At 37.5% G+C, this 25769-nt stretch overlaps 6 protein-coding genes across 11 annotated transcripts in view; 2 read left to right on the plus strand and 4 right to left on the minus strand.

Annotated features, from left to right (window-relative positions):
- The window catches only part of LOC109594176 (anoctamin-5), a 47656-nt gene extending 23354 nt beyond the window's left edge, over positions 1 to 24302 (plus strand). The window contains exons 3-16 of one of the 3 annotated variants that reach the window (XM_049966678.1): positions 9358 to 9405; positions 19298 to 19566; positions 19921 to 20227; positions 20283 to 20351; positions 20415 to 20486; positions 20658 to 20818; positions 20872 to 21040; positions 21090 to 21322; positions 21377 to 21537; positions 21945 to 22177; positions 22252 to 22870; positions 22933 to 23138; positions 23195 to 23621; positions 23679 to 24302. In XM_049966678.1, the coding sequence (XP_049822635.1) occupies positions 19319 to 19566; positions 19921 to 20227; positions 20283 to 20351; positions 20415 to 20486; positions 20658 to 20818; positions 20872 to 21040; positions 21090 to 21322; positions 21377 to 21537; positions 21945 to 22177; positions 22252 to 22870; positions 22933 to 23138; positions 23195 to 23621; positions 23679 to 23860 (3087 nt within the window). In that variant the 5' untranslated portion in view covers positions 9358 to 9405; positions 19298 to 19318 and the 3' untranslated portion in view covers positions 23861 to 24302. Of the gene's footprint in view, positions 1 to 9357; positions 9406 to 19056; positions 19172 to 19297; positions 19567 to 19920; positions 20228 to 20282; positions 20352 to 20414; positions 20487 to 20657; positions 20819 to 20871; positions 21041 to 21089; positions 21323 to 21376; positions 21538 to 21944; positions 22178 to 22251; positions 22871 to 22932; positions 23139 to 23194; positions 23622 to 23678 lie in introns of those variants that run through there. The other 2 variants (XM_049966677.1, XM_020009370.2) reach the window with 2 other exon arrangements.
- LOC109594175 (centrosomin) lies at positions 1271 to 13015 on the minus strand. Of its 4 annotated transcripts, none has more exons than XM_020009366.2 (9): positions 12717 to 13015; positions 8579 to 8631; positions 6944 to 7128; positions 6710 to 6880; positions 6537 to 6653; positions 5507 to 6406; positions 4618 to 4698; positions 1969 to 4537; positions 1271 to 1907 (listed from the first exon to the last, which is right to left on the minus strand). In XM_020009366.2, exons 1-9 carry the CDS (start codon positions 12824 to 12826, stop codon positions 1669 to 1671), a joined length of 4425 nt encoding a protein of 1474 aa, XP_019864925.1. In that variant the 5' UTR covers positions 12827 to 13015; the 3' UTR covers positions 1271 to 1668. The 4 variants fall into 4 exon arrangements, with proteins under 4 accessions (XP_019864925.1, XP_019864926.1, XP_019864927.1 ...); XM_020009367.2 differs by lacking the exon at positions 12717 to 13015 and adding an exon at positions 11561 to 11886; XM_020009368.2 differs by lacking the exon at positions 12717 to 13015 and adding an exon at positions 11270 to 11383.
- LOC109594149 (peptide chain release factor 1-like, mitochondrial) lies at positions 13115 to 14576 on the minus strand. Its single transcript, XM_020009338.2, has 2 exons — positions 13934 to 14576; positions 13115 to 13876 (listed from the first exon to the last, which is right to left on the minus strand). Exons 1-2 carry the CDS (start codon positions 14457 to 14459, stop codon positions 13212 to 13214), a joined length of 1191 nt encoding a protein of 396 aa, XP_019864897.1. The 5' UTR covers positions 14460 to 14576; the 3' UTR covers positions 13115 to 13211.
- LOC109594178 (transient receptor potential cation channel subfamily V member 2) lies at positions 14676 to 18708 on the minus strand. Its single transcript, XM_049966679.1, has 14 exons — positions 18565 to 18708; positions 18334 to 18512; positions 18192 to 18279; positions 17945 to 18121; positions 17696 to 17885; positions 17484 to 17637; positions 17173 to 17427; positions 16630 to 17103; positions 15733 to 15884; positions 15564 to 15673; positions 15314 to 15495; positions 15145 to 15261; positions 14958 to 15083; positions 14676 to 14883 (listed from the first exon to the last, which is right to left on the minus strand). The coding sequence occupies exons 1-14, from the start codon at positions 18653 to 18655 to the stop codon at positions 14773 to 14775; spliced, it is 2406 nt and encodes an 801-aa protein (XP_049822636.1). The 5' UTR covers positions 18656 to 18708; the 3' UTR covers positions 14676 to 14772.
- Positions 15899 to 16564, plus strand: LOC126265390 (uncharacterized). The gene is made up of 2 exons (XM_049966685.1): positions 15899 to 16275; positions 16337 to 16564. The coding sequence occupies exons 1-2, from the start codon at positions 16035 to 16037 to the stop codon at positions 16501 to 16503; spliced, it is 408 nt and encodes a 135-aa protein (XP_049822642.1). The 5' UTR covers positions 15899 to 16034; the 3' UTR covers positions 16504 to 16564.
- A 50-nt stretch (positions 24303 to 24352) lies between the features above and the next one.
- Positions 24353 to 25698, minus strand: LOC109594171 (ankyrin repeat and SAM domain-containing protein 6). Its single transcript, XM_020009362.2, has 3 exons — positions 25391 to 25698; positions 25129 to 25338; positions 24353 to 25070 (listed from the first exon to the last, which is right to left on the minus strand). The coding sequence occupies exons 1-3, from the start codon at positions 25647 to 25649 to the stop codon at positions 24463 to 24465; spliced, it is 1077 nt and encodes a 358-aa protein (XP_019864921.1). The 5' UTR covers positions 25650 to 25698; the 3' UTR covers positions 24353 to 24462.
- Positions 25699 to 25769: the final 71 nt, after the last annotated feature.

A 25769-nucleotide genomic window follows, 5' to 3' on the forward strand; every position in this document is an offset into this window, starting at 1 on the left:
TTGTAATAAAATGATTATGTCTTTTAGTTATTTCTTGCGTTTTCAGTAATTTTTTGGGAATCCAGGAAGAATTAGAATTATTTATTTTTATTTTTTTAATGATTTTTCAGGAAATTAGTATTAGTTAAAAAATAAAAATCCATAAAGTTATTAAAGTGAAACTATGTAATTTAATCAGTATGAATTTAATCGTATGGATTTTAATCCTATAGATTTTAATTGTATGAAAATTGATCGTATGGAATTTGATCCCATGTAAAATGATCGTATAGAAAATGATTGTATGAATTTTGATCGTATGGATTTTGATCGTATGGAAAATGATCATATGAATTTTGATCGTATGGATTTTCATCGTATGGAAAATGATCGTTTGGAATTAGATCAATTTATGTTTTTCGTAAATTTTTACATTTTTCTTAACATCGTTATATTTATATACTGTATGTAGATATATTTCTTTAAGGCTACCACTCGTAGTTGTAGCAATTAATGCACCCAAGAAATTTTTATAATTATTGCTTGTTACAAATATACCGTACGAAAAATGCTCTTCGTGTCTGGATGTTGTAAGAGATGGATGCACGACAAAGAGAGAAAAGTTTTGCCCGGTAGTAAGAATCCCCACTCTCAGAGACAATGCGCCGTGCTGGTGCGCGCCGGCGCACAATGTAAATTAATCTTTGCGAATGCATTTAGTAACTCTCCGTATGCGTAGGGATGTAGTTCGAGTTCTTCGGATGCTCCATTTAAATTCCGTAACTTTGTATAATTTTCAATCTGTAAAATGAAATATTTTTTGAGGGTATATCGAAAACAAAAATAAGTATTCTAAAAATAAACTACTTTTTTCAAAATAAAAATGTATCTCAAAAATTAAATAAAATATACTAAAAACAACGTCTGCGGAGACGAACCGCATGCTAAACGCAGCAAAACCAAATGATCCCCTCCAGTCAGTTCGGCCCGCCCACATAATTGCATGTATATCTTTCCTTTTTGTTTACAAAGGGGTATTGATGTTCCGTCTCAATATGCGAGTAGACACGCTCATCATTTTTGATACGGTATATTTGTATATATTTGGTTTATGAAATGTACTACACAAAACGAATTAAGAACTTTTGAACAAGTTTTAGATATATTTATCTCTGAATTTAAAATCTAATCAGACTCGTCCCTTTTTAGTTTAAATTTTCGTTTTAATTTTAAGTCAAATCTAATCAATAGTGAAAAAGGAATTTGGGAAAGGTTAAAGAAAAAAAGTTAATATACAAAAATCAAAAAGTATTATTTCAAATATACAGGATTTAAAAATATACATGTCATATCACAATACTGTTTCATTTGATAGACGAGAAAGAACAACTGTTTAACACATCTAAACTAGCTATTTATAAATATATACAAATACTTAAGTAAATCCTTAAAACAGATAAAACGTTTGGCACAACAGGATATAAAAATTCAGTCATGGTAAATCAACAAGTTAAAATCTAGATATTTTGATTCCCTAAAAATATTTTTACAATTCAAACAGCAGACACATCATCATCACTTTTAACAAACACAAACTCACAATTTGCATCATATCTAATAAAACAACACGCCCTGACAAGGATTTAATATTCACATTTGCGATCACAATCACAAAAAAGAGGAAAACGTTTATTTAAGAAAATCACTCTCGGAACCCGAGTCTAAATTTGCCTTGGCCTTCCGTAGCACCTCACTGGTTTGATGAATCTGCTTGCAGATCGATTTCTCCACCTGCTTCTTGCGCTGATTCGCCCTCGCTAATTGATTGGCCGTTTCCTCCAGCGTTCGACGCATCCTTAATATCTTCCTTCGGAGTTCCTGGTTGTCCTTTTCCAACGTCAGTAGTTTTTGCACGCACGTCTCGTTTGCTACAAACAAAATATTAGGTTAATATATTTATAATGAATGTGTTAAAATGTAACAACTTACCACAAACCAAAGCGGCGTCAATTTTATTGTTATCAGCATCCAACAAATTGTTCATGGACTCGGTGATTTGCACCGTTTGCATGACTGTTCTGGGCACGTTCGCCTCCAAACTAGAAAATCTACCGTGATCGCTCTCGATGCCCAAATCAGGACTGGAATTGGCCTCCAAACGTTCAACGTCGTCGTTACCCTGTTGCTGGTGCATGTTTCCTCTTGTGCCGGCTAAATCCTCGTCCAAATGCCTTTGCGAGGCGTACATAAACGAACTGGGCATGGTGAAATTGTGCCGATCCGAGTAACCGCTCCTGGACTGCACTTTAGCCAGTCTATTGTGGAGCTCTGCATTTGAATACTCCAGTTCGGAGTTACGAACCTCCAGTTTGGATTTTTGGGCGCTCAGTGAGGCCACTTGTTGCTGGAAGTTGGTGCGCAGCGTTTCAATTTCTGTTTGAATGTCTTTGAACTGGCGTTGCATCGTGGCTTCCTTCTCCTCCACCGTCAGCAGCTCGTTTTCTAATGTGGCCACTTGGTGGTTCAGTTTTGTATTTCGCATTTCCAGTTCGGCGCACTGAGAGTGCATCATGTTCAGTTTTTGTTTCAGGTCCTTGTCCATTTCCTCAGTTTCTCTGAGTTTTTCTCGACATTCACACAGGGACGTCTTCAAAGTTTCAATTTGTGACAAATTGTTCTCCAGTTCAGCTTTGGTCTTTTCTAACTCGGTTTTTTTAACATAATTTTCTTGGTACATGACTTCCATATCTTTCAGTTTTTGTTCTAATTTCCGGTACTCATCATAACCGCGCAATTTCTCCTCGTATTCCAAAATGAGACGTTTCAATTTACCTATTTCAGATAGTTTTTCGTTGAGATCTCCTTCGATTCTTTCCAAGTCGGCTTTCGGCACGTATTCCAAATCGTACCGTTGAATTTTGAGTTCCAACTCGCGGACAACGTTGTGAGCGGCATCCAAACTTTTTTGGTACTCCGTCTTCAACTGATCCTTGAACTGATCCCAATCTTCGTTGAGTCGTTGCAGCTTTTGTTCAGCCATTTTTAATTCTTCTCTGGCAACGTTTGCTTCAGCTTCAAATGTCGCGGCCGCTTTTTTCAAACTCTGCTTTTCAAGTTCCAGCTCGTTTATGGTGTTCAAAGTGTCCTTATCCTTTTTCTGCGTACTTTCCATCAGTTGTTGTTTAGTGTGCCTGACTTGATCCAACGTGGCCGTCAATTCGGCAATCTTTTGAATGTATTGCAGACGTGATTGTTCCGACTTGTCGATCTCCTGTCGTAGCTGATGAACGACAGATTCGAATGCGTTCTTCGACTTCTCCAATTCGCCGTTTTTCATCTGCAATTTCTGGTTCTGTTGGTACAAATCGCTCAAGGTGCGATTATTCCTGCTCGTCGCCACGTTATCGTTCAACGAATCGTCCGTGGACATGTCGCCGCGTTTGAAAACCAAATTCGGCATGGTGTTGTTCAGTCCGATCCTCTGCTTGGACACCAACATGTCCGGCTCGGACCAGTCTTCGGATTCGGAATGGATATCGCAAAATTGCTTCGACTTTGTCAGCTTGACGGGTTCGAGTTCTTGGTCCGTGTGGTCGGAGCTTTGCGGGCCGGAATTGTGAACGGACATTTTGTTCAGCTCGTTGTCACGCAACTTGAGCTCGCACTGTAAATTGGCGATTTGTTCTCGAAGAGCGTTTATGACCTGTTCTTGTCCCTCCGAAGCACCGTGTTTGTACAAGTGGCTTTGATACGTCAGGGTAACTTGGCCCGGGTTGATACTGATGATCGACTCGTCGTCGAGGTTAATACTCAAATCGTCGAACGCCGAACCGTTCAGCAAGGCTGTGATGTTCGTTAGTTGGGCGAGACTCTCCTCCGGACTGCCCATAAACGACATGGCGAACGACTTGGACAGTTCCAAACTGTTGTCGATCAGTTCCTTGATGCGCTTGTTCTTGTACGAGCCGAGAAAACCGAGTACCGATTTTTGCTTCAACAACGAGTCCAGAAACACGGCCAACTCCTGTAGTCTGTGACTGAGGGCCGAGCTGATCTCCAACGACTCTTGATACAATTGCTTGTACGTGAGCAATTGATTGTCAACGACATCCTCGGTTTGCATGATCACATCACTTTTACTGACCGGGCCGTTACCTCTGGTGTCGCCGCCTCCGACACCGTCCAATTCCAACTCGCCGATCTTTTCGGTTAGTGTTTTAAGTTGTGCATTTTTCTCCTTCAATTCCTTTTTGAGCTTGGCCACTTCGGCCGCTCCGGTTTGTTTCGAGTGCATCTTTTCGATCTCTCTGTTCTTCTCCCACAGTTCCTTGTTGACGATTTCTTGCAGATAGCAGTTGCATTTTTTCAATTCCGTTTCGAGACGTTCGATCTCGCGTTCCTTCGCGGCGATTGCGTCGCCGTTCTCGTTTGAAACGAGCTTGAATTCGAGATCCACCAGTTGGTTGTCTTTCTCGACGAGTATTTGACGAGCACCTTTAAGTTCTGTTTGCAAGTAGTCGAGCTGTTGATCCTTTGCCTCCAGTGTAGCCTTCAACAACTGTGGAATAGTAACAGAAAGTATAAATATAAGAAAGGAAGGCGTGGCGGAAGTAATTTTAATAAAACCAGTGTACTCACATCGATTTTTGTTTCCAAATCGTCGCACAAAGCTTTGTAATGGTCGGCAAGATCTTCGCCGGGAGAATCCGCCATTGAACTCTATTAAAATGGGAATATGACATACATTAATTAATACAATTAATCTACCTTATAAGGAAAACCGCACATCGGAATAAAACATAAAAAGCAAGGTATGGACGTCACACAAAATGAAAGCCGTGCGAAATTTGTTTATTATAGTTTATTTTAAAAATACAAATAAGCGACGTCCACAAACAGCCACTTTTATAAAACAAGGTATAAGGTAATAATAAGCTAATTTTAAAACAAGAAGCACGTTGATTGTGTTTTCATTATTAATAGATAATATTGTGTTGTTATAAATGTAAACAAAATAATTATAGAATAATGTTGCTCAAGAATGCTTGTCGTAAATATATAAAAATAGGTCATTAAACCTTGAACGTAACTTCAAAATAATGGGACAACCCCCAATTATCCAAGCAAAAAGAAAAATATATTTAAAAAGATTACCTTTTGCGATACGCACGAAAAAGAAGAAGAAAACATCACTGATCGGTCATACTGAACGGAAGAAAATTTCACGTAGCGTCAGTGGAAATGAACAGCGAAACCCGTAGTGTGGCTTTTCAATCGACGGAATGTTCTAAAAATAAGCTCGCGGTAAATGCGACTTTGGCCGACAACGAGAACGAAAGATGTTCGGAGCTTTTTAATAATTTTAGCGAAGGAATTCGGCAAGAGCATTCTTGAGACTATACGAGGTATAGATCGAGAGTTCTTTTGAAATGTGATAAGATAATAATGTAATGTTGAAAACATGCATGGAAGTAAAAAGTAAAGCGATAAACTATTTGAAGCGTTTAAATTCAAATTTGTTTTGTACCTCCACATTGCAGCCGGACGCCGAGAGTCTGAGCTCGACCTTGCGCTCGGTGGTCTTCAATTTGAGGTTGTCGACGTTCTCCTTGTCGTTCTTCGGATTGTACCGCTCCAGAGTGGCGATCTTCTCCGAGTCCTTCTTCCTGGCCTCGATGAGATTCTTGATGATTTCGCACGCCTTCACCTGTTCGCCCTTCAGCTTGACGATGACCTTGCGCTGGCTCGCGTAATCCTCCTTGAGCCTGGCGACGGCGTCCAAGATCTGATGGACGGTCGCGCTCTCGCCGGCGCCCAGCAGCAGCTGCTCGAGCTGCGAAACGTCCAGACGTTCGGGCGACGAGATGTTCGAGGCGCTCGGACTCAGTGGTAGAGACTGTGCATTCGCTTGCGCAGATCGACGAGGTGATTCTGGGCGCGTATCTGAAACACGGTCGCGATCAGTGGGCGAGGCGCCGCGACGTTCCGACTTGCGACTAGGTACGGCGAGGTGGTGCTGGCGGGCGGCGTCCGCGCGCGCCTCCTCCAACTTCTGCACGGTCTCATGCAGCTTCTGCTTCAGCTTCTCGTTATCCGATTCGAGATCGGCGGTGCGGGCTTCGCCGTGCGTCTTGTGACGTTCGGCGCGCTTTCGCTCTTTCTCCGCCTCCGATTTTAGGCTCGACATCTTCTTCTTCAGGTCGTCGACTTGGCTTTTGAACTCGTCGGCCATCTGTTCGGCTTTCGACGCTTTCTTTGTCAAGCTTTGGAGTTCTTCGGCCGCCTTCTTCAGCTTCTCCTCCAACTCTATTCTGCACTGGTTGCTCTCCTCGTTGAACTTTTCTAACGTTTCGACGCGCTCCTTGAGGTCCTCCTTTTGAGCCAACAACAGCTGCAACGATGCGTTGGTTTCCTTTTCTACGGCCAGCTAAAACACGACAAACATAACAATCACAACACACAACCAATCGACACAAAACACCATATTGAACAATTCTGAACCAAAAACGAAACACGCAAAAACTCGACTCGACTGGAATAAAAAATTGAATATATACCTCCTGTTCGAGTTCGAAGCATCTTTCTTTCAAATCCTTGAAACTATCTGAATTTGACAGTAACTCACGACTGAACAGAATGCTCGTTTGTTCTGATCTCTGTGATGAATTTGTATCCTTAAAATAATAAAATGTACAAACGTCTTCCAAGGAAAAAAAAATCATTCACTTACTGTTAATTGTGAACGTAAATCTTCGATTTGTTGCTCGTATTTTGTCAACTGTGCCTCTTTCTGTTCCAAAAACTTTTTGTGTTCCTCTTCTTCCAGCTCCATCGCTTTGACCGCCTGGCAAAGCAAGTCATGCTTTTCTTGCAATTCCTTTTGTAAAATGGCTATTTCCACCTAGTCAAACACAAACAGCGATTAACATGAAATAATGGGACCACTTACACTCCAACCACTTACGTTAAGTTCAATATTTTTCTTAATGGCATTGTCCTCGTCAAGTGTAAAATTGACGCCGAGCTTCTCTTCCAAAAAGTAGATGCGCAGCTTGAGATTGAAATTCTCTTTTTTCAAGTTTGTGATTAGTTCTTCAATCTCCTTGACTGAGCCCAAGCCGGTGGCTTTGCTGCTGACGCTCGATCTGTCTGTAATTAGAAAACGGCAATTAATCATCAGCCACACAAACGGTTCGATTAAGCGTCCTACTGTCGAATTCATCGTCGCTACTTAGGTCCATCGAGTCGTGCTGCACGACAGTTTTCAAATAATCTTTCATTGACATTATCGAATGACAATGTTGATGTCGAATGACGCGATTTGTCTATTCTTGACGTCGGGTTTGATGTGTGGATAATAATCGTTGGTGAGGGATTAGAGAAAATGGGCCACAGAAATGGGTTTTATACATCACTTGTAATTTACATGATAAGCGAGGAAGTGGGGACGAAATTAAAAGTGATCGACGATTGTGGAGGTCTATCAAAAACTGTAGGTAACGAAAATTCCATGGAAATACTAACGTTACCGGTTTCAAACAACAGAAAAACAAAACACAACGATCCTTATTCTAATCTTGCTTCAAGTAAGGATTAATCGTAATTCCAAAATTTATTTGATACAGGTACGATTAGAGATTGGTCATTGTTAACCTTTAAAGAGGATGTAATATGGTCTAAATAATTAATGAAGATGACTCATTATTTTCATTCCGTCTTCATTGATAAAAAATAAAGCACAATTTTGAATTTTAATTAGTGTTAAATATTAGATGATAAAGTGAACGGTGTTCTACAATATATAAAATTGTACAAGATTATACGACCACTATAAAAATAGATCAATGTTTGTATATATATACGAGTTACTTTTCACTTGTTGGCATAGAAATTGGGTTATCGTTGCCAAAATTTATGTGTTGTGTGTTTTTCCAGCAACATTCGATCTTGAATACGGCAGTTACTTTAAACATTAAATAACAGAGAGTAAGACGGACAAAAATAGCATCCATTGGGAAACATAATAGCCACACACACAATATCCAAAGAATCCCGTTTTCGATGTCGCCTTTTGATTTATCACTGCTCTCTCCTCTTGTCTCTAATTAAACCTCCACATCCAGAGAGGCAAAAAACAAAAAGGAAAGAGGTGAATCCGTTCTCGTTTTTGTTGCACGTGAGTCAGACGCAAAAGGGGAAGGCTATTTATAAGACGGCGGACTGCCGAGCCGTCGGTTCAGGTGCTCTCCCTTCGAAACGGTGGTCTCCCTTCTTTCATATTACGTGGCGCCGTCAAAGAAACTCTCCAGGCGCACAACACTTTGCCCGGACGTCACTCGACGCCGGATTCTTTTAAAAACATCTCACTTTGATATCGCACGTTTCCTTTTAATCATTGCGTCACTCGCAAATTGGTTTTTATTGAATGTGAGTCACGTTTTCACGTCTCCCGATTGAGGGGAGATTTTTTAAACGAATTCTACACGTGTAGGTTATCAAAATTTGGCTTCGTTCCACGCTGGAAACGGGCGATTGCGACACGAAAATAACGCACAAGGTAAAACACGATTATTAATGTTAAAAATAAAAGAAGTCTTACCCGAGTTTTTCTCTGCATCTTTGAGGGCATTTTGTAGGTCCTGCGGACTCGTACTGGAACAAAAGAGACACACATTTAAAGTTTCGTCTTAAAGCAAAAATCCAGATGTGTCCTTTGACCACCCACACAAAAAACAGCGCTCCAGTGAGCAACAACATTAAATTTAGTGGAAACGTGAAATTGTTCGAATGAAGGTAAAGAGGGAAAGGAAGCAACCAAAAAATGGGCAAAACCGTAGGCCTTCTCTAAATTTAGACCTCTTCCTGTGTACCAATGTCTGCCAGACAAAACACAAGGTGTATAAAGAGCTTTTATTACGTTAAAAGGCTTTTACTGACATTTGTTAAAACGTATTTTCAGCTTTCTATAATTTTGCTTTAAAGATGTTATATGCTTAGATAAAACTACAACATTTCATTTAATTAAATTATTCTGAAATATACAAAATAATTTATGTATTGTACAGAAAATACAACAATATTGTTGTTTTTGAGGAATATTATTATATTATTGACTGTATTAGACATCTCTTCATTCATTAATAATATACAGGGTGATTCACCTGACTTGATTAAGAGTTTAACAAAAACAGAAACAAATGTTGATTTGAAAATCTTATAGTAATTCAATCTGTTTTCTAATTTGTTTTGAACACAATTATAGTTCCTGTATATATTTTTTTAAATTTTCCATTAAATTGTAAATAAAATGACTCTGACATGTCCTATACTCAAAATTTAATAGTTTTTAAATTAATTTTCTTCCAATATTTTTTACAGATTCATGGTCCAACTACAATGTCTGTAAAGCCACCAAGTTTAATAGTGGTAAGTTAATTTTTGGTATACACGTTAACTAAAAACCATTCTATTAATATCAATTAAGTATTCCTTAGTTTTATACAGGGTGTTCGTCATTGTCAAATCAATATCTTTTTTCGTCCTCTATAAACTTGTATATATAATGTTTTGTTAATTGAATCCCACGTAACTGAATTGAAAATGAAATCTTACACGTCGCATCCCAATTAATCGAACCTATTTGTGTCGTACGTAAATAAATAAAGATCGACACGTATCGTGACCATTTGTTCGGTCTATCGGCTATTTTTAGAACGGAAAAATGGTAAGACGACGCGTGCATTGTGATGCACTTGATATTTCGTTGGTCCGATAGGAAAAATCAACTTCCGGCATTGCCGACCCATATTCGACTCTGTGATAGCAGCAACAACTAATGGAAACTATACAGTTGAAAGGAGAGTAAACATTTACACGACCAAACAACATGATTCGGAAATGGCGCGAAAATAAAACGTGCATAATTTCGAAAATGTATTTGCGTTGCGTCGCGGCGCGTTTTAACGCCCTGACCCATTTCCACATATACATTTTCACCGGGCACATCAACGGAACAACGCACCCAACTTCTTTCCGACTCCACACTTGATAAGTCACGTAAATGTGCTCGTTCAATTAGTCCGATTTATGAATCAAGACGATGCGGAAAATTAAGCGGTCCAACCTTGAAACACGCCCACATAGAATTATGCAATTCAGACCAATTATCCGAACCATCAGAACCAATTGTTGCGAACCCAATTAATCATGAAATTATTTTCGTTGTGGGTCATGCAGATAAGCGGCCCTCTTCTCCTTATCGGACCGCCTTTCGAAAGAAAGTCGAATGTCATAAAATCATGACGCGTATAAATAGACGAAAAGAGGCGGTTGGGGAAAACGCACATCTTTCGTTTTTGCTTCCGGTCTGAGACGGATTCCAAAATGTCCAGTTCGTTGAACCGTCCCGTCCGCCTCGCCGCGATTTTGTTTTCGAATTCGCAAACGCGTTAATTCGACGCCCGCTTCCGGATCTCGATCAACCACCGAGTAAATAAACCGGACGCCGATCTGTTTATGACTTATCTCGCCTCTTTGTCGTCTGGATTGAGTGCAACAGCTGCGAACCTCGTTCCCTTTTACGTTTTTTGTTTCGTCATTAATCCCGAGAGAAAACAAACAACGACTATCACCGTTTCCGGATACACGAACGACAAACGAACAACCGGTTCAGTTTCCATGGGGGTAGATAAGAGGAAAGAGTGCGACTTTCGAAAATCAATAAAAAGAGTCGATAAGGAGTCGATGCGGTTCGTCCTCAGTGGTGGATAATCTGCAGTTCAAAAGCCGGACAAACACCATAATTGGCTTTAATAGGGTCGACCTTCTCGCTGCATTTAGCGCACAACTAAAATTGGTCCCGGTGACTCTCCTCTCAATGCTCACAATTATCAATTATCCGCGACGGTCTTTTACATCTCGTCCAAACAAAATTTCAATTTCAAATGTTCGACCGCATTTTTACTTCGCTGAATAATTCATTCGAATCAGTCTTATCGTTCCCCGAACCAAATAAATAATGTAATTATTTCACGAACGGAATAAACTCGGAAAGTCGTTTAGTGATTCAAGTTGTACAAATCCGACGTACGCATCAATCACTATTATCCAATTATTAAACAATGAGTAAGCCATTAAATAAACTTCCCCAAAAGATTAACCAACAATGTGGTCAGAGCGAATCTGGAGTGAACGAACGGACAAAACGCAAAACGTCGACGCGTGCATTTTTTGGATTCGACGTCGCGCCGTTTCACGTTACGCAACCAACATTTATTATTATTTCTCTTACCGAAAAGCCAAAGCCGGAATCGGGTCGTGAAAAACGGACGAGCATTCGGAATTGTCCCGGGAACTACCGGACATCTGGATTCAATTCGTCAAACTCTTACGAGGCATTTGAAAAAGTTACGGTCACAGTGAACAGTTGCAGTCACCCTGACTTTTTATTGTCAAGTAAAACGTCAAAATATTATTTTGTTGTCAAAATTTAACCGACAACAGCGGCAATTGTTTTGAATTTCGAATTATTTGCGCCCCCACGGGACATTTAATTAAGTTCTTCCGAAAGGTCGTGTCTTACCAAAAGGGCAAAGGGCTGGTAGGGGTGGTGGCGTTGGAGCCGCCCCTCTTGACTGGCGTCGTGTAGCCACCGAAACTGAACCGCGACGACATCCTTCCAAACTAGTCACATCCCTCGACAGCACATCAAACTAATCCGATTCCACCGTTAGTGCATCACACATTCGACTTCGCTCGCCAACAACAAACTTATGCAAATCGACGCATACCGAACGGATTGCGGGACTCGACTGGTGCGCGATATGCGCACAACTTGCTTCGACGCTCAGCTTCACGCGCGTCTGGACCACATGTACGAGGCGCGCGCAACTTTTCCCGAACATCAATTACTATGTGTACGAGGCAGGTAGTATTGGGAAAAACACGTGGGGACGACTACTGATTTTTTATGGAATGCCGGGGTGGGGGGAAACAGGATAGATTACTGATTTATGGATCTATACAAATGTGTTTGCCCAAAAATTAATTTTATGATATATCTATCCATTTGTGTACCGTAATTTAAAAGCTTTTAATGGAACGTAATTACTTAAAAACATGTTTTTTATTCTTTTAAATACATACAAACAGAGTGGTAATTTACCACACACCCCCCCCCCAGGCCTTTCAACATAAAATAAGAATATTTTTCCCAGATTCTATAAATCTAAAATTTAAGTGCAAATATCAATGGTGAGTAAAAATCAGACACATTTCTATTTAAACATAATTCATCTACATATGTAAATCTTGTATAACATTTAGAAATTAACTAAATAATTTTAATTAAATAAAGCACAACAATATAAACAAAATAGCAACCAGTTTTTAACGTCTTTCAATACATAACCTAATATTTTATGTAAACAAACCACTCAATAAAGAACAATAAAGAAACGTCAAAAATTGACCCACATTTAAAATATCTTGTATATATAACTTTTATAAAACTTATTTTAAAAGACACACTGTATATGTATATGGTAAATAAAAAAACTTATTTTGAATACATTTTTTAACAAATTGCAACAGCCATGTCTGAAATAAAATCATTAAAATAAATTTTGTACAAAATCGATAACTTTATTTTTACACATCCTTTAATACAATGATACAATAAATTATCAGAATATTGTTATTATTATTTTGAATAAACACTCCCTGAAGATAAAACTTACGTTTCGGATAAAGTAAAATTTGTGATATCCATAAGACTGACGTCCGGCAAATGCGACATGTCCCCCATTGTAAAATTCCAGGTGCTGAAATTTACTTTTTTCTCGGTCATTTTACACAAAATTAATCACAAACACAAGCACAATTAAAATCACGGACATGTAAAACCGTTAACGGAAACTCTTGACATTCGAATTGTTTTTGTACGGCCTCACTTTGTTTTGATTGGCTGTTGTCCGGCCAACCAATGTCAACAACTGCATTTGACAACACAAAAGTCACCAACTTCACGAGTCATTTGTTAATTATTCTGCGGCAAATTGATTATGTTCGTTAATTTATTTGACAACAAAAAGGCGTTAAATTGCGTTTATTAATTAAATTCCGTTGAGAATCAATCTAAACTCAATAAATATCGTTATTTACACAAAAACAATGCTGCCAACCTAACATAATAAAATACACCAGGTTCAAATAATCCAAAGTCACAAATCTACTCAAATCTCTTTATTTACAATCTCGATAAGTTCATTCACCCTTTCTTGATGATCGAGCTCCTCGATGAGAGTCTCCAGTTCTTCGCCGCCCAACAAAAACCCCTTCAAATTGTGTATATTCATGCCTTGCAATCGATGGTCAGTGATCCTGTCCTGATTAAAATTATAAGTTCTGATTTTCTCGTTCCTGTAGTTCGATCGCACTTGGTTCTTTCTCGTGGCCGTCGTCTCGGCCACTTGACTCTCCAATTCCTTCTGATATAAAAGAGCGTTCAGTTTTGCCAAAGCAATTTTCCTGTTCTTTATCTGCGACCTGTCCACCTGGCATTCCACGACCGTACCGGTCGGGATGTGCGTTATTCTGACTGCGCTGTCCGTTGTGTTGACGTGTTGCCCTCCTGCACCAGTTGCTCTTTTAGTTTCGATCTTTAAATCTTTTTGTTGAATATTAATTTGTATGTCTGATGGTTGAGGCAAGGCCACAACTGATACTGTGCTCGTATGAATTCTACCAGACTTTTCCGTTGACGGTGTTCTTTGTACCCTGTGAACTCCAGCCTCATGTTTGAAATATTTAAATACTGAATTACCATTGACTAGTAGACATGCATGTCTTATTCCTCCTAAATCTGTTTCTTGGTAGTCTGCTATTTCATATTCCCAACCTGAAATACTTTTAATTAATAAAATTATTAAGAAATTAAACAAAAATTTTCAATTGCCTTTGTAATTAATAAAATTGCTGTACATATCAAACATCTCTTTGGCAAATAACATGGCTTCTTGTCCACCAACCCCACAGTTTACTTCTAGAATAATTGAATCATATTCTAATTCATCTTGTGGTAACAAAGTGTCTATTAATTGTTCATCAATTTGTTTTATTTCACTTTCAAATTGTACTTTTTCTTCTTGTGCAAGATTGGAAATTTCATTGTCCTTATCGTCAATTAAATCTTGTAAATTCTTAATGTTCTCAACTATTGAACCGCGTCGTTCTAATATTTTACCTACTGTGGTTATTAAATTGTATTTACTATTATCAGAAATAGATTTGCCTTCACATATGTTTCTATATACATCATTTAATTTATTTACGTAATTATTTAACGAGACATCGTTTAGTTGTAAATTTAAATCATATTTATTGGAGTATTTTCGTGCTAAATTGCGATTGTACACATTTATTCTTAAGTGACACTGTAACTGATTCAGAAAACTAGCACCACGATTTCTTAATATATTCATTGTTACTTAGTTCAACTCAGTAACATGTCTCCTCTGAGTATAATATTTGATAAAATCGGAGAATTTAAATTTTTATACAAGTTTTCGAAATATATAGGTTATATTTATATATTTGGAGGTTACAAAATTTTAAGGTTATAAATACGAGGGCTACTCGCTGATTCAATTTTGCTCAATGTTACGAGGGGCAATCTATAATAAATACACATACACATATAATTTTTATACTTTTACTATTTGTATATTTGAAATATTTTACATTTCCTCTAATAAATATATTCATTCTATTTTAAAAAATGAATATGGATTATTTTCACTTCAAATTACTTTTTTGTTCCAGTTGTTGTTCATGTCTTTTCTTTATATACCTTTCATGTCTTCTTTTCATCTCTAAAATCTCCTTCATCTCCTCCTTGTCTTCGTCCTAAAAAAGCCCATCAGGTATTAATCGAATTCAAAAATATTAAATTATAATAAATAAGTTAAATAATTGATTACCGATTGATTCAAGCGAAGAACTAAAGCACGTTTTCCATCAGACATAGGTTGAGAATAAACCATCATTTGCTTCAATCTTTCCGGTGGACTTACACCTCTTTCAACCACCAATACAATTCTGGCCCACTAAACATTAAAGAAATAAATGTTAATATAATAAAGTAATTGATTCCATCGTGTATTTTACTTGTCTTTGCCATTCGTTTCTGGTTTCCGCAATTTTCTGATAGGTATTACCCATCATGGCGATCAACATGTTTATCAAAAGTATTGCGACAATTGCCATAAATACCACAAACAAAATCTATAACAATTTTCGTTTAGTATCTAACTAATATTCCAAAGCGTCTTCATACTTTTGCTTCGTATTCATGTTCAGTTCTTGCAAAAGCATCGTAGTAATCGCCAAAATTGGTCATGGACATTAAAAACATGGCCATTATGGATTCTATCGGTGTTGAAATCGGATTTGTGGCTGAATCGTCTACATCTTCTGGTGTTAACGGATTGTCAAACGATAAAAATATTATGTAATATGCTACAAATATAATTTGATAAAAGAATTTATTACTTTACTATTACTACTATGTCGTTAACAAGAAGAACCTTGAGAAAATCCCATGACAAACACCAAATAAATCGAAGCGAATCTCAATAAATCTCCCATAACCATCCTGTAGATCATAACCACGAACGGACCAACAGTTTTAAAACCTCTAAAATAAAACAAGTCTTAATAAAATAAATATTTTTACATTTCATTAATTAGACATGCCTACAAAAGAACAAGAAATACGGTGCAGTCGTGAGCATAACGACCACAGCAACAGTGTCTTCAATTTCATCCTGACATGCAATTCTTAACCAGGGAATAATCTGCATTAAAATGCATGAGAACAGAAACATCACACGTGAAGGTGCGGTCATCTAAAAAACAAACATTTGGCTTTCAAAAAATTGTAATTTGAAATTGGCGGCATAAATTCTTATGCACAGTTGCCATGTTATCAAAAAATATAATTTCAACCCGTTCTAACCTGTAAAATTGGGGAGTAATCAGAGGTAATTATCTCCAAAATGGCAGACTTGATAAAGAACCCTAATCAAAGGTGCTACGTATACTTAAAAAACGTGGAAATTTTAACCCAACGAGTATCGCTCTTACAAGAGGGCATATCAAAGTTGAACCTCGAACTTTCGTCCAAAGACGATGCTTTGCGCGAATTAAATAATAATTGCGACCAAATGGTTTGGATCAAAATGGGAATTGTTTACGTACAAAAACCCAGAAAAGAATGTATGACAACTCTAAACCAAGGTAAAAATGTTGGTAGTTTCGATAATTTAATTATAAACAGTATCTTATTCTGTTCTATTAGATATTGAGAATGCACGTGAAAAATTGAAGAATATGGTGGAGGAATTTGAAAAATACAACAGAGAATTGCACGAATTAAAACTTAAAGCAAATTTAGTTGGGTTTCATGTAACAAAACCGATTTTAGCTGAAACAATTAAGAAAATACAAAAGAAGTTTGGTGGCTGAGCACAGCCATAACTGGCCACTTTATTAATACTTTTAATATATTACTATCATGTATTTGTACTTTCATAGCAAAACGTAATAAATAAGTTTTTTCTATTATATTATTGACAACGACTCGTTAATTACCAGATTTTCAAAAAACATGCGTCCTCCCAAAAATCTTGCTTCTCTAACGGCGGCTGCCAAGTACACAAAAGCACCTACAGTCATTACAATTTCAGCAGTAAATCGAATTTTTGATTCGGTCCCATCTAGCTGCATTAATCGGCATTCCTCCTGCAAATTATCCCACCATTCCTCCACATCATAATCGTCGTCATTCCCTATCTTACTGCTGCTGTTCACCAAATTTATAATAATCCCCAGAGAGTAGTTATAGTTGTCTGAGGCGTTTCCAAAATTCGTTTTGTTTTTTGATGTTTCCTTTTGCACGGAAGGTGGGGGACCGGGACGTAATGTAAAACTGATCAAAGAGATTAAGAAATAGAAGGCGAATGTGAAGAACTGTCTGTAAAACTTGAATTTGACGAATGTGTTCCATTTCGCATTCAATAAATCTATCAACACTCCATCCATTAGTTCCAAATGCTCGTCCTTATCCTAAAACAAAATACAATCGTCGTTGGTATTGATAATTGATCGAAACAGGATTCGAGGAGTGATTCTTACTCCAAATACGACGAGATTCAAAGCGGAAGTTTTGCTGATGTGGCCCGTTTCTAGGTCGATAGTATCGATTTGTGATAAGGGGTAGGCTGCACAAGTGATACTGCCAATTTGCCAGTAGATTTCTCTTTCTAAATTCAAAATATGAAAGAACATGTCGATCCTTGCGAGTTTTGCTGCTAGTGTCAAGGGAGTAAGATTTAAAACATTCCTAACGGACAAACTCGCACCGACTTCATAAGCAGTGTCAAACGTTTCCTGAACAACAAAAACTAATTGTGCAATGATGTACAAACAACGTAACTGTTTGTTACCAGCTTTTGATATATTACAAGTAGGTGCAGGACAGTGTTTCCGTTAGTGTCCTGGGCATCTGGGTCTGCACCTCTGGATAAAATCAACCTGAAGCACTCCTCTTGTCCCAAACAAGCTGCAAAAGTTAACGGATACTCTCCCCAATAAACGTACCTGAAAAATATTTAGTTATTTTCTAGTTTGAATATTTATAAACGATGAAACATTGTACCCATCGTAGTTGGTTTCGGGACAAACATTGACCCATTCGTGATCCAAAGAATCGGTCCTGGACGATTTCTGATCCTCCGGACACATAAAGTTACCGAAGCAACGTTCTTGAATGTTCACATCTGCGTCCAGCAAGTATTTAACCATGGATGGATCTTCATTTACTATCGCAATGTGCAACACATTCTCTCCTGTTCTCCAAAAATGACAATTAATCAAAAAGCAAATAAAATATTAAATTAATTAATACCGTAATATTCATCAGATATGTAAATATCGTTAATAAGTTTCGGATAAAATCTGAGCAATCTTTTCGCAATGTCAGCATGTAATGAAGTGGCGTTCAACAAACACAGATGCAGGATGGTCTCGCCCACAGCACCCCTTTCCTTTAACTTCCAGCAAACGTGTCTGTATAAATGCGGATCTGAAACGTTAAGTAGTAGAAATAGTAATGCTAATAGTAGCAATAGTAGTGGTAGGTTGGTGAATATTACTTTTCTGGTACTCCTCTTCGGTTACTTCCGGTCCTTCGTCGTCGATCTCGTAATCATCTGGGTTTTCCATCGCTTTAAGTGGAGGTAACTAAGTAACAACATATTAATAAATTGATAGTTTTAGATAGTTTTAATAAATTACCAGTTTATGTTTGGCGCGTTCCTTGTTTCTGAGCAATACCAGTTCTGATATTGGTATATATCTTCCTGCCCCTTTGTTGTATAAGAAATGTTCTACCTTAGTCTTGATGGCATGATCAATTTCAGCAAATTGTTTGTTCTGCGTGGCTCTCTTCATCAGTTCTACTAATAATCCTCCTCCTGAATTATAACAATTTTTTAATTAGATAAATAATTTTAACAATATTTTCACCTTTCAAATCAGCCAACTTATAAATAGGTTGCATTGCAGCACCCGCTTGTTTTTTAACGCCACTAGTAACATTGCTTTCGGTATTTCCCATTGTTTTAATTTAAATTATAAAATAGTTGTTAATATTTTTCTGTTTATCGATTCAACATACCTGTTTGGTCGATAAAATGAAATCGTTGCTGATATCAAAATCACATTCACATATTCCGTTCTCATTCCTGCTTGATGACGATAATAAATATGCAAATTTATACTTTGTAACAGGTAAATAATTTTATATTTATTTGTTTATAAAATAGGGGAATCCCACAATCCCTCAGTGAGTCTCGTTCAGTAAATTTATTTACTTATTGTGAATTAATTATTACTAATTGGAATATTCATTATTAATAAAAATCTGGACTGAAATTTAATACATTATTACACGAAAATTAAAGAAAATTATTGAAATTCCGTTTATGAATTTATTGTATATATTATCTACTGAAGTAGTGAAAAATCACTCTCAGTAGTTCAAATGACCTCAAAATTACTAGGGCTTTAAATAGGTTAAAATGATTATTTAAAAAGCAAATAATTACAATTTACTAATGTGTTATATAAAAATGTAAGTTCATTAAGTATCATTAAGTTTGAAAATATAGTCCGAGTCAGATAACAGTCACTTTTCAAGTTGATTCATCATATTTCCCAGAATTTTGGCAACAAAAACCAGTGTTATTTTCGTTTCCAGTACGCCAGTTGTTGAAGTAGAATGACCCAAGAAAATGACCAGAAAAACTTGTACTCTCCGCTCCTTCAAACCCAAAGTGATACGTCGCAATTGCCGAAAAGAAACTCATCATTTTCATACCACAGTGACAGTCTACATCAGAATCCACTCTTTGAAAATGCAAGTACCACCAGAAAAGACACACCAGAAAGCGCCGATTTGTCGGCTATGTCAGTACTAAGCTTGTACCAAAAGGGAGACAATTTAGATCAAGACATGGACACTGGCCAGTAAGTTTTATCTGATTATTTTGACTGAGATGTTTTACTTTTTTAACTATTGTAATTGTAATTAGATCAAGAAATTATATTTATTGTTTGTACTGACTCATTGTTTATTTATTATCAGTATCATACATTTATAAATATGCAAATTGAAAACAACAAGTCAAATGTAAAATTGATAAACAGCCAAAGTGTGTAATGATGATGATCAAGTCCCATAGAGACAAAAATGCAAAAGATCTCACGCATTTTTATGTGATTGCCCTGTTTCATGCGACGACTTAATTAATTAAACGATCGATTTTTTTCTGCTCTCTTTGTTGCCTCCGCACCATTTTCATCGTGATCGTATTTGACTAGGGACTTTTCGGACTTCCCAAAACAACGGCCGAAAGTGATGATAGTTAAGAATTCGAGTTGCGATTCGCACGCAAATCATCGGGACGGTCAGGGCGACGTAGATCCGGTGAAATGCCCTCAACCGAAGATATTTTTCAACGATGGCGTGAAATCCGTCGATTTTATCATGGTTTGGGACGGGTTCGACGACCAAGCCGTTACGGAAGAAGCCTACACCAAACGGCGGATATTCGAGACAAATTTAATCAAAGAGGGACTGGAGTTGCAGTACGAACCTCAAGAGAAAAACGGATTAAATTTTGTCAAGGTTCATATCACACCACTATCTCCTCCTTTTTTATTTTAACCAAATTTTGTTGTAGATCCATGCCCCAAAAGAAGTTTTGAGGAGGTACACAGAAATATTAAAGATGAGGATGCCAATGAAAGAGGTAACTCATGATGATAGTAAATAGATTTTTCTTTTTTTTAAACTTTTATGTTTGGATCTGTAGGAGTTGTGTAAGTTGCCCAGAGAATTTCGAAACAATTTATTTCACAGTGCAACTTCTTACTTTAAACAGAAGGTAGATAGAAGAGTTTCATTCCCCTGAATTCTATTAATAAATATTTTTTAACTAATTCAAAGTTCTGGTACTAACTTCGAGTTGCGCTAATTTCTTGGTTTTGCTATGGGTTCTATTCACCAACAATCAAAAATCAATCATCTAATTTATGAATATTTTCGTGTGTTTTAGCTTCCAGCATTGAACCAAATTAATACACGCAACAATTTCATAATAGAAGGCATAACAAATTCGTGGGACAAAATCAAAAGTCTAGTGTTTGTCGATACGGAAAAATTTCCAGAAAAGAAGCAACGATTCACCGCAATTTACAGTAGAGATAGGGAATATTTGTACGTCTGTTTTAAACAATCATTTCGTTGATTGATTGTCATTTGTTTTCTAGATTCGATGTGGATTCTCCGTGTTTTTTCACTCCGGCGATTCATTCGAGAATCGTGCAATTTATCCTGGACAGAAAACGTTTTAGTGAAAACAATCACGACGATTTTGCATTCGGAATCGAAAGGTTGATCAACGAGAAGGTTTATGTAGCTATTTATCCGTTGCACGATGTAAGATTAATTATTAACGTAAACTATGTTTGATGTATACATTTTTTAGGGTGATCTTAAGACCCCCGGTTCGGTGAGAAATTTATTATACAACGAATGGGCTTCAGTCAGCAAATGGTACAGATATCAACCTTTGGATCACGTTAAGGAATACTTTGGAGTGAAGATCGCCCTGTATTTCGCCTGGTTGGGTTACTACACTCATATACTGATGCCCGCTGCTGTTGTCGGATTGGCCTGTTTTATTTATTCCGTCGCCACTTTGTATAACAATAAGCCGAGGTGAAAAATAACATTTCAACATGTTTCTTGTCTGCATAATTTATATGATTTCAGTGAGGACATTTGCAATTTGAATCTGACAACGAAGATGTGTCCGTTATGTGATTATTGGTGCGATTATTGGGACATTAAGGAAACTTGTGTTCACGCCAGGATTACTTACTTGTTCGATAATCCGACTACCGTGTTCTTTGCCATTTTCATGTCATTTTGGGGTGAGTTGTGTGTTTCGGTTTTAATAATAATCTAATTAGACTAATACTCAATATTGTTTTCATTATTTAATACACATTTTAATTTAATTTAATATTAATTCATTAACAATTTCGTACAGTAATGTATTATATAACGTTTTAATTTTAAAAATTATTCATACGTATTTATTTTTTAGATTTCAGTTTTTAGCAAATAAATAACACTTAAGTCAAGAATGGTGAGTTGGAAATAACTTTAAATATAACCACAATCGTGACGTTTTAAAGGCAAAAGGGGCATATTTATTGTTGTGAGAGTTTTTGCGTCGTTTTCCAAACCGCTTCTGCTTTACTATTTTAGTCATTTTGTGCATATGCATCACATGATTTTGATCTTATCAAAAATTTTATCAAAATTATTTCTTTAGCGACCTTATTTTTGGAACTGTGGAAGAGATACTCGGCGGAGATAACGCACAGATGGGATTTGACCGGTTTCGACGTTCAAGAAGAACATCCCCGACCTCAATACCTCGCCAGATTGGCCCACATCAAACGGAAACGCATCAACATCGTAACCAACACTATGGAACCGGACGTGCCTTTTTGGAAAATACGAGTGCCCATCACCATATTCAGTTTCTCGGTCGTCCTACTCTTGGTAATAATAACACTTGATTTTTAAAACACTTATCCAGCTTTTGACTCCATTACCTACTACTGTTACTTCCACAGGTGACAATGGCTTTGGCCACGGTTGTCGCTGTCGTTTTATACAGGATGTCGGTGTTGGTAGCGTTGCAAGTGTACGCTGGACAAGTGGACAATAGTTATGCAATTCTCTTTACAACAACGACCGCAGCATGCATAAACTTGTGCTGCATCGTCGTCTTCAACTGGATTTACACGTTCGTGGCCGAATACCTGACCGAGTTCGAGTTACTCCGGACCCAAACGGAATTCGACGACTCGCTCACCCTCAAAATCTACTTGTTGCAGTTCGTCAATTACTACGCGTCGATTTTCTACATCGCCTTTTTCAAGGGCAAGTTTATAGGTTACCCGAAACGCTATAACAAGATTTTCGGATACAGACAAGAGGAGTGCGGACCCGGCGGTTGTTTGATGGAGCTGTGCATCCAGTTGGCGATCATCATGATCGGAAAACAAGCGATGAACACAGTTTTGGAAATGCTCTTCCCACTGTTCTACAAATGGCTGAACACTTTAAAAGTAAAGACTGGCTTGAGCAAGGATTATATGTCTTGTAAAGGTTGCCAGCCGCAATGGTTAAAAGACTTCAAACTTGTTGAATGGGGACCCAGAAGTCTTTTCCCCGAGTACTTAGAAATGGGTACGACCGCAATTTTCCATTTATTTTTGTTGATTATAATTTTTTACGAGAATTCGTTGCAGTTCTTCAATATGGATTCGTTACGATTTTTGTGGCGGCGTTTCCTCTGGCGCCGTTCTTCGCACTACTTAACAACATCCTAGAGATGAGACTAGATGCCAGAAAACTATTAATATTTTACAGAAGGCCTGTTTCACAACGCGTAAAAGATATTGGAGTTTGGTACAGGATTTTAGACTCTATCGGAAAATTATCGGTCGTCACCAATGTAAAGAAACAATTCTCTTATTCAGTTATCCTGATTAATAACGTAAAATGTTTTAGGGGTTTATAATAGCGTTCACCTCGGAATTCATACCAAGATTGGTTTATAGAATGATGGTTAGTCCTGATCAAAGTCTCGACGGGTACCTAAACTACACCTTATCCTATTTCAAAACGTCCGACTTTCAAATCAGTTCTGCACCCAAAAATTACAGTTCAGAAGAGTTCTGTCGGTATCCCGATTACAGAGAACCTCCTTGGTCCCCCAACAAATACGAGAGATCTACAATGTACTGGATTATTTTGGCAGCCCGACTAATTTTCGTCGTTATTTTCGAAAACATCGTGGTGCTCGTGATGATCGTCGTCAAGTGGTGTATTCCGGACATTCCTGGCGATCTCAAAGATCGTATTCGACGAGAGGCTTACATCACCAACGAGATTATAATCAAGCAGGAGACTATTCGTGCTCAAAACGGTCACTTATGTATGTCGTCATTGTGCCATTTTATTTATATACATGTATTTTTGTTGTTTATTGCAGATTCCGAGTGGCCAGCAAAGAAGGAACGGTTAAGAAACATGGAAGAGTGCCCGGCGACACCAGAACAGTGGGACAGATTGATTAGTAAGTCTTTGTCTGGTAGTGAATTTGATCTGATGGTTCACGGCAACGAACCCTGTTGCAATAACTGTAATAACGTTAAATCACCATCGTCTGTTTAAAATGATTATAGTTCTAGTCAAGAAACCAAATAATAACTAAACACTAACTGTTGGATTGGCTGTTTATAAGTAAGACAAATGTTATTTCAAATTGTAAATATTTTATTAAACCAGTTGAATAGCACAGACAATATGTGTTACATACTCCTGAACTGCCTTAAAAAATCACTCAAATATTATATTTTTATATAAGTACTTGATTGTTTGTAATTTAATATGAATATATTATGAATTAATGACCTCAATATACCAAAAGTAGCACTAATATACGTTTTGTACTTATATGCTGGATTAATGTGGGATGTTCCTTATCTATTGTTATAAGTTTGCTTTTATTTATTGTTATTCTGATTGTAGTCCCAAGTTAGTTTTTAAGTACTTTTGTGATTTATACGCATTGTGATTGTACTATTTATCCTTAATAAACTTTTGCTTTTGTTTATTTTTTTGTTTATGTCATTAAAGCAAAACAAATTAATAAAACTCAGAATGTAAAAGTGTAAAATTTGAAATTTATTGGTGCATTACAATTTCAGTTAAAATATAAAATCGAACAATAAAATATTCAAAACAAACTAACTAATACATATAAATAAATAAAATCAACACATGGGACTCATGTCACTCATGTCAGTTGGTGCATAATATGCGGGAGAATAGATTCTGTCGTTAAGGAAATCGTTGCCAATATAACTATAATTCATGTGTGCACCGTAACCATTCGGTGAGAAATCTGGCGGGAAAAAGACCTGTGGCATGGAATAAGCCATCGGAGACATGGAAGGCATCGGAGGCATGGGTGGGATGGGTGTAATATTGGGTGGCAAGTAATTCGGACTGATCGTGTTCGAGGATCTTCTCAACGCAGCCACTCCAGGATTTCCTGCGGCGTTGTAGTAACCGTTATTGGGGTACATGATTACGGGGATGCTTGACCGGCATTGTTGAGGATAAGGATGATGGAACTGTTGAGGTGGAGGGTGATATACTGGTGAAGGCATGGGAACTTGTTGAGGTGGAGGGGGATTGGTAACGATTTTAGGAATTTCTTTCACCACCGGTTCATATTTTGATTTGCGGACGGCCTCCGTGATGTCTTTAGAGGTTTGACCGTTGGAGCTTTGCATTCCTTCGTTAGCACCGTGTTTCGTCAACAATGTCAGCATTTCTGGTTTTTCTAAAGCTGAAGCGAACATGCTTGGTGTTATATCTGTAATCATTATAACGTTATGTTTAAAATTTAAATTAAAAATTAAATGTTAACATACGTGTTACAGATAATTGGTGATTTATATTGAAGTTTTGCTTCACAAGAAAGTTTGTCATCTCTGGATTGGAAAAAAGTATGGATAGAGAAATTGGTGAGAATACCTTTTCAAGACTTAATTTAGAAACTCCCCCGCACAACAGATGTTGTAACATTTGTTTAGCCATTTCCAAATTTTTACTAGCCACACACAAACCAAACACATTCATCCCTGAAAAAACGTCTCAACAAAAAAAAAACTTGCAGCTTGAAGAGAACATTACCGAAATGGTTTCTTTTTGTGCAATCCGCCCGCTTTTCCAATAAGAGATTGACGACTGCCACGTGCCCGTTGCGACAGGCCATCATGAGCGGCGTCCAACCAAGAAAATTTTCCACGTCGATTTTCGGATGCGTGTCTAAATCTTTCGTCACCTTCTCCAAGTCTCCCGCGGCCGCAGAGTAATGCAACTGTGTGTTCTGATCATCGTCGATTATTTGAACTTTGTTCACATAAGTCGAATTTTCCACCGTGTCAGACATTTTTATTTTCGTTCTTGGTCGGAACGACTTCGATGGGCAACTAACTGAGCATCTAAGTTTTCAATCCTGAAGTTTTTTCGATTTCTTTATGGATTTTTTTTATATATACAGCGTGTTTTA

This window comes from Aethina tumida, chromosome 4 (assembly GCF_024364675.1).
Source record: "Aethina tumida isolate Nest 87 chromosome 4, icAetTumi1.1, whole genome shotgun sequence".
Lineage (NCBI taxonomy): Eukaryota > Metazoa > Arthropoda > Insecta > Coleoptera > Nitidulidae > Aethina > Aethina tumida.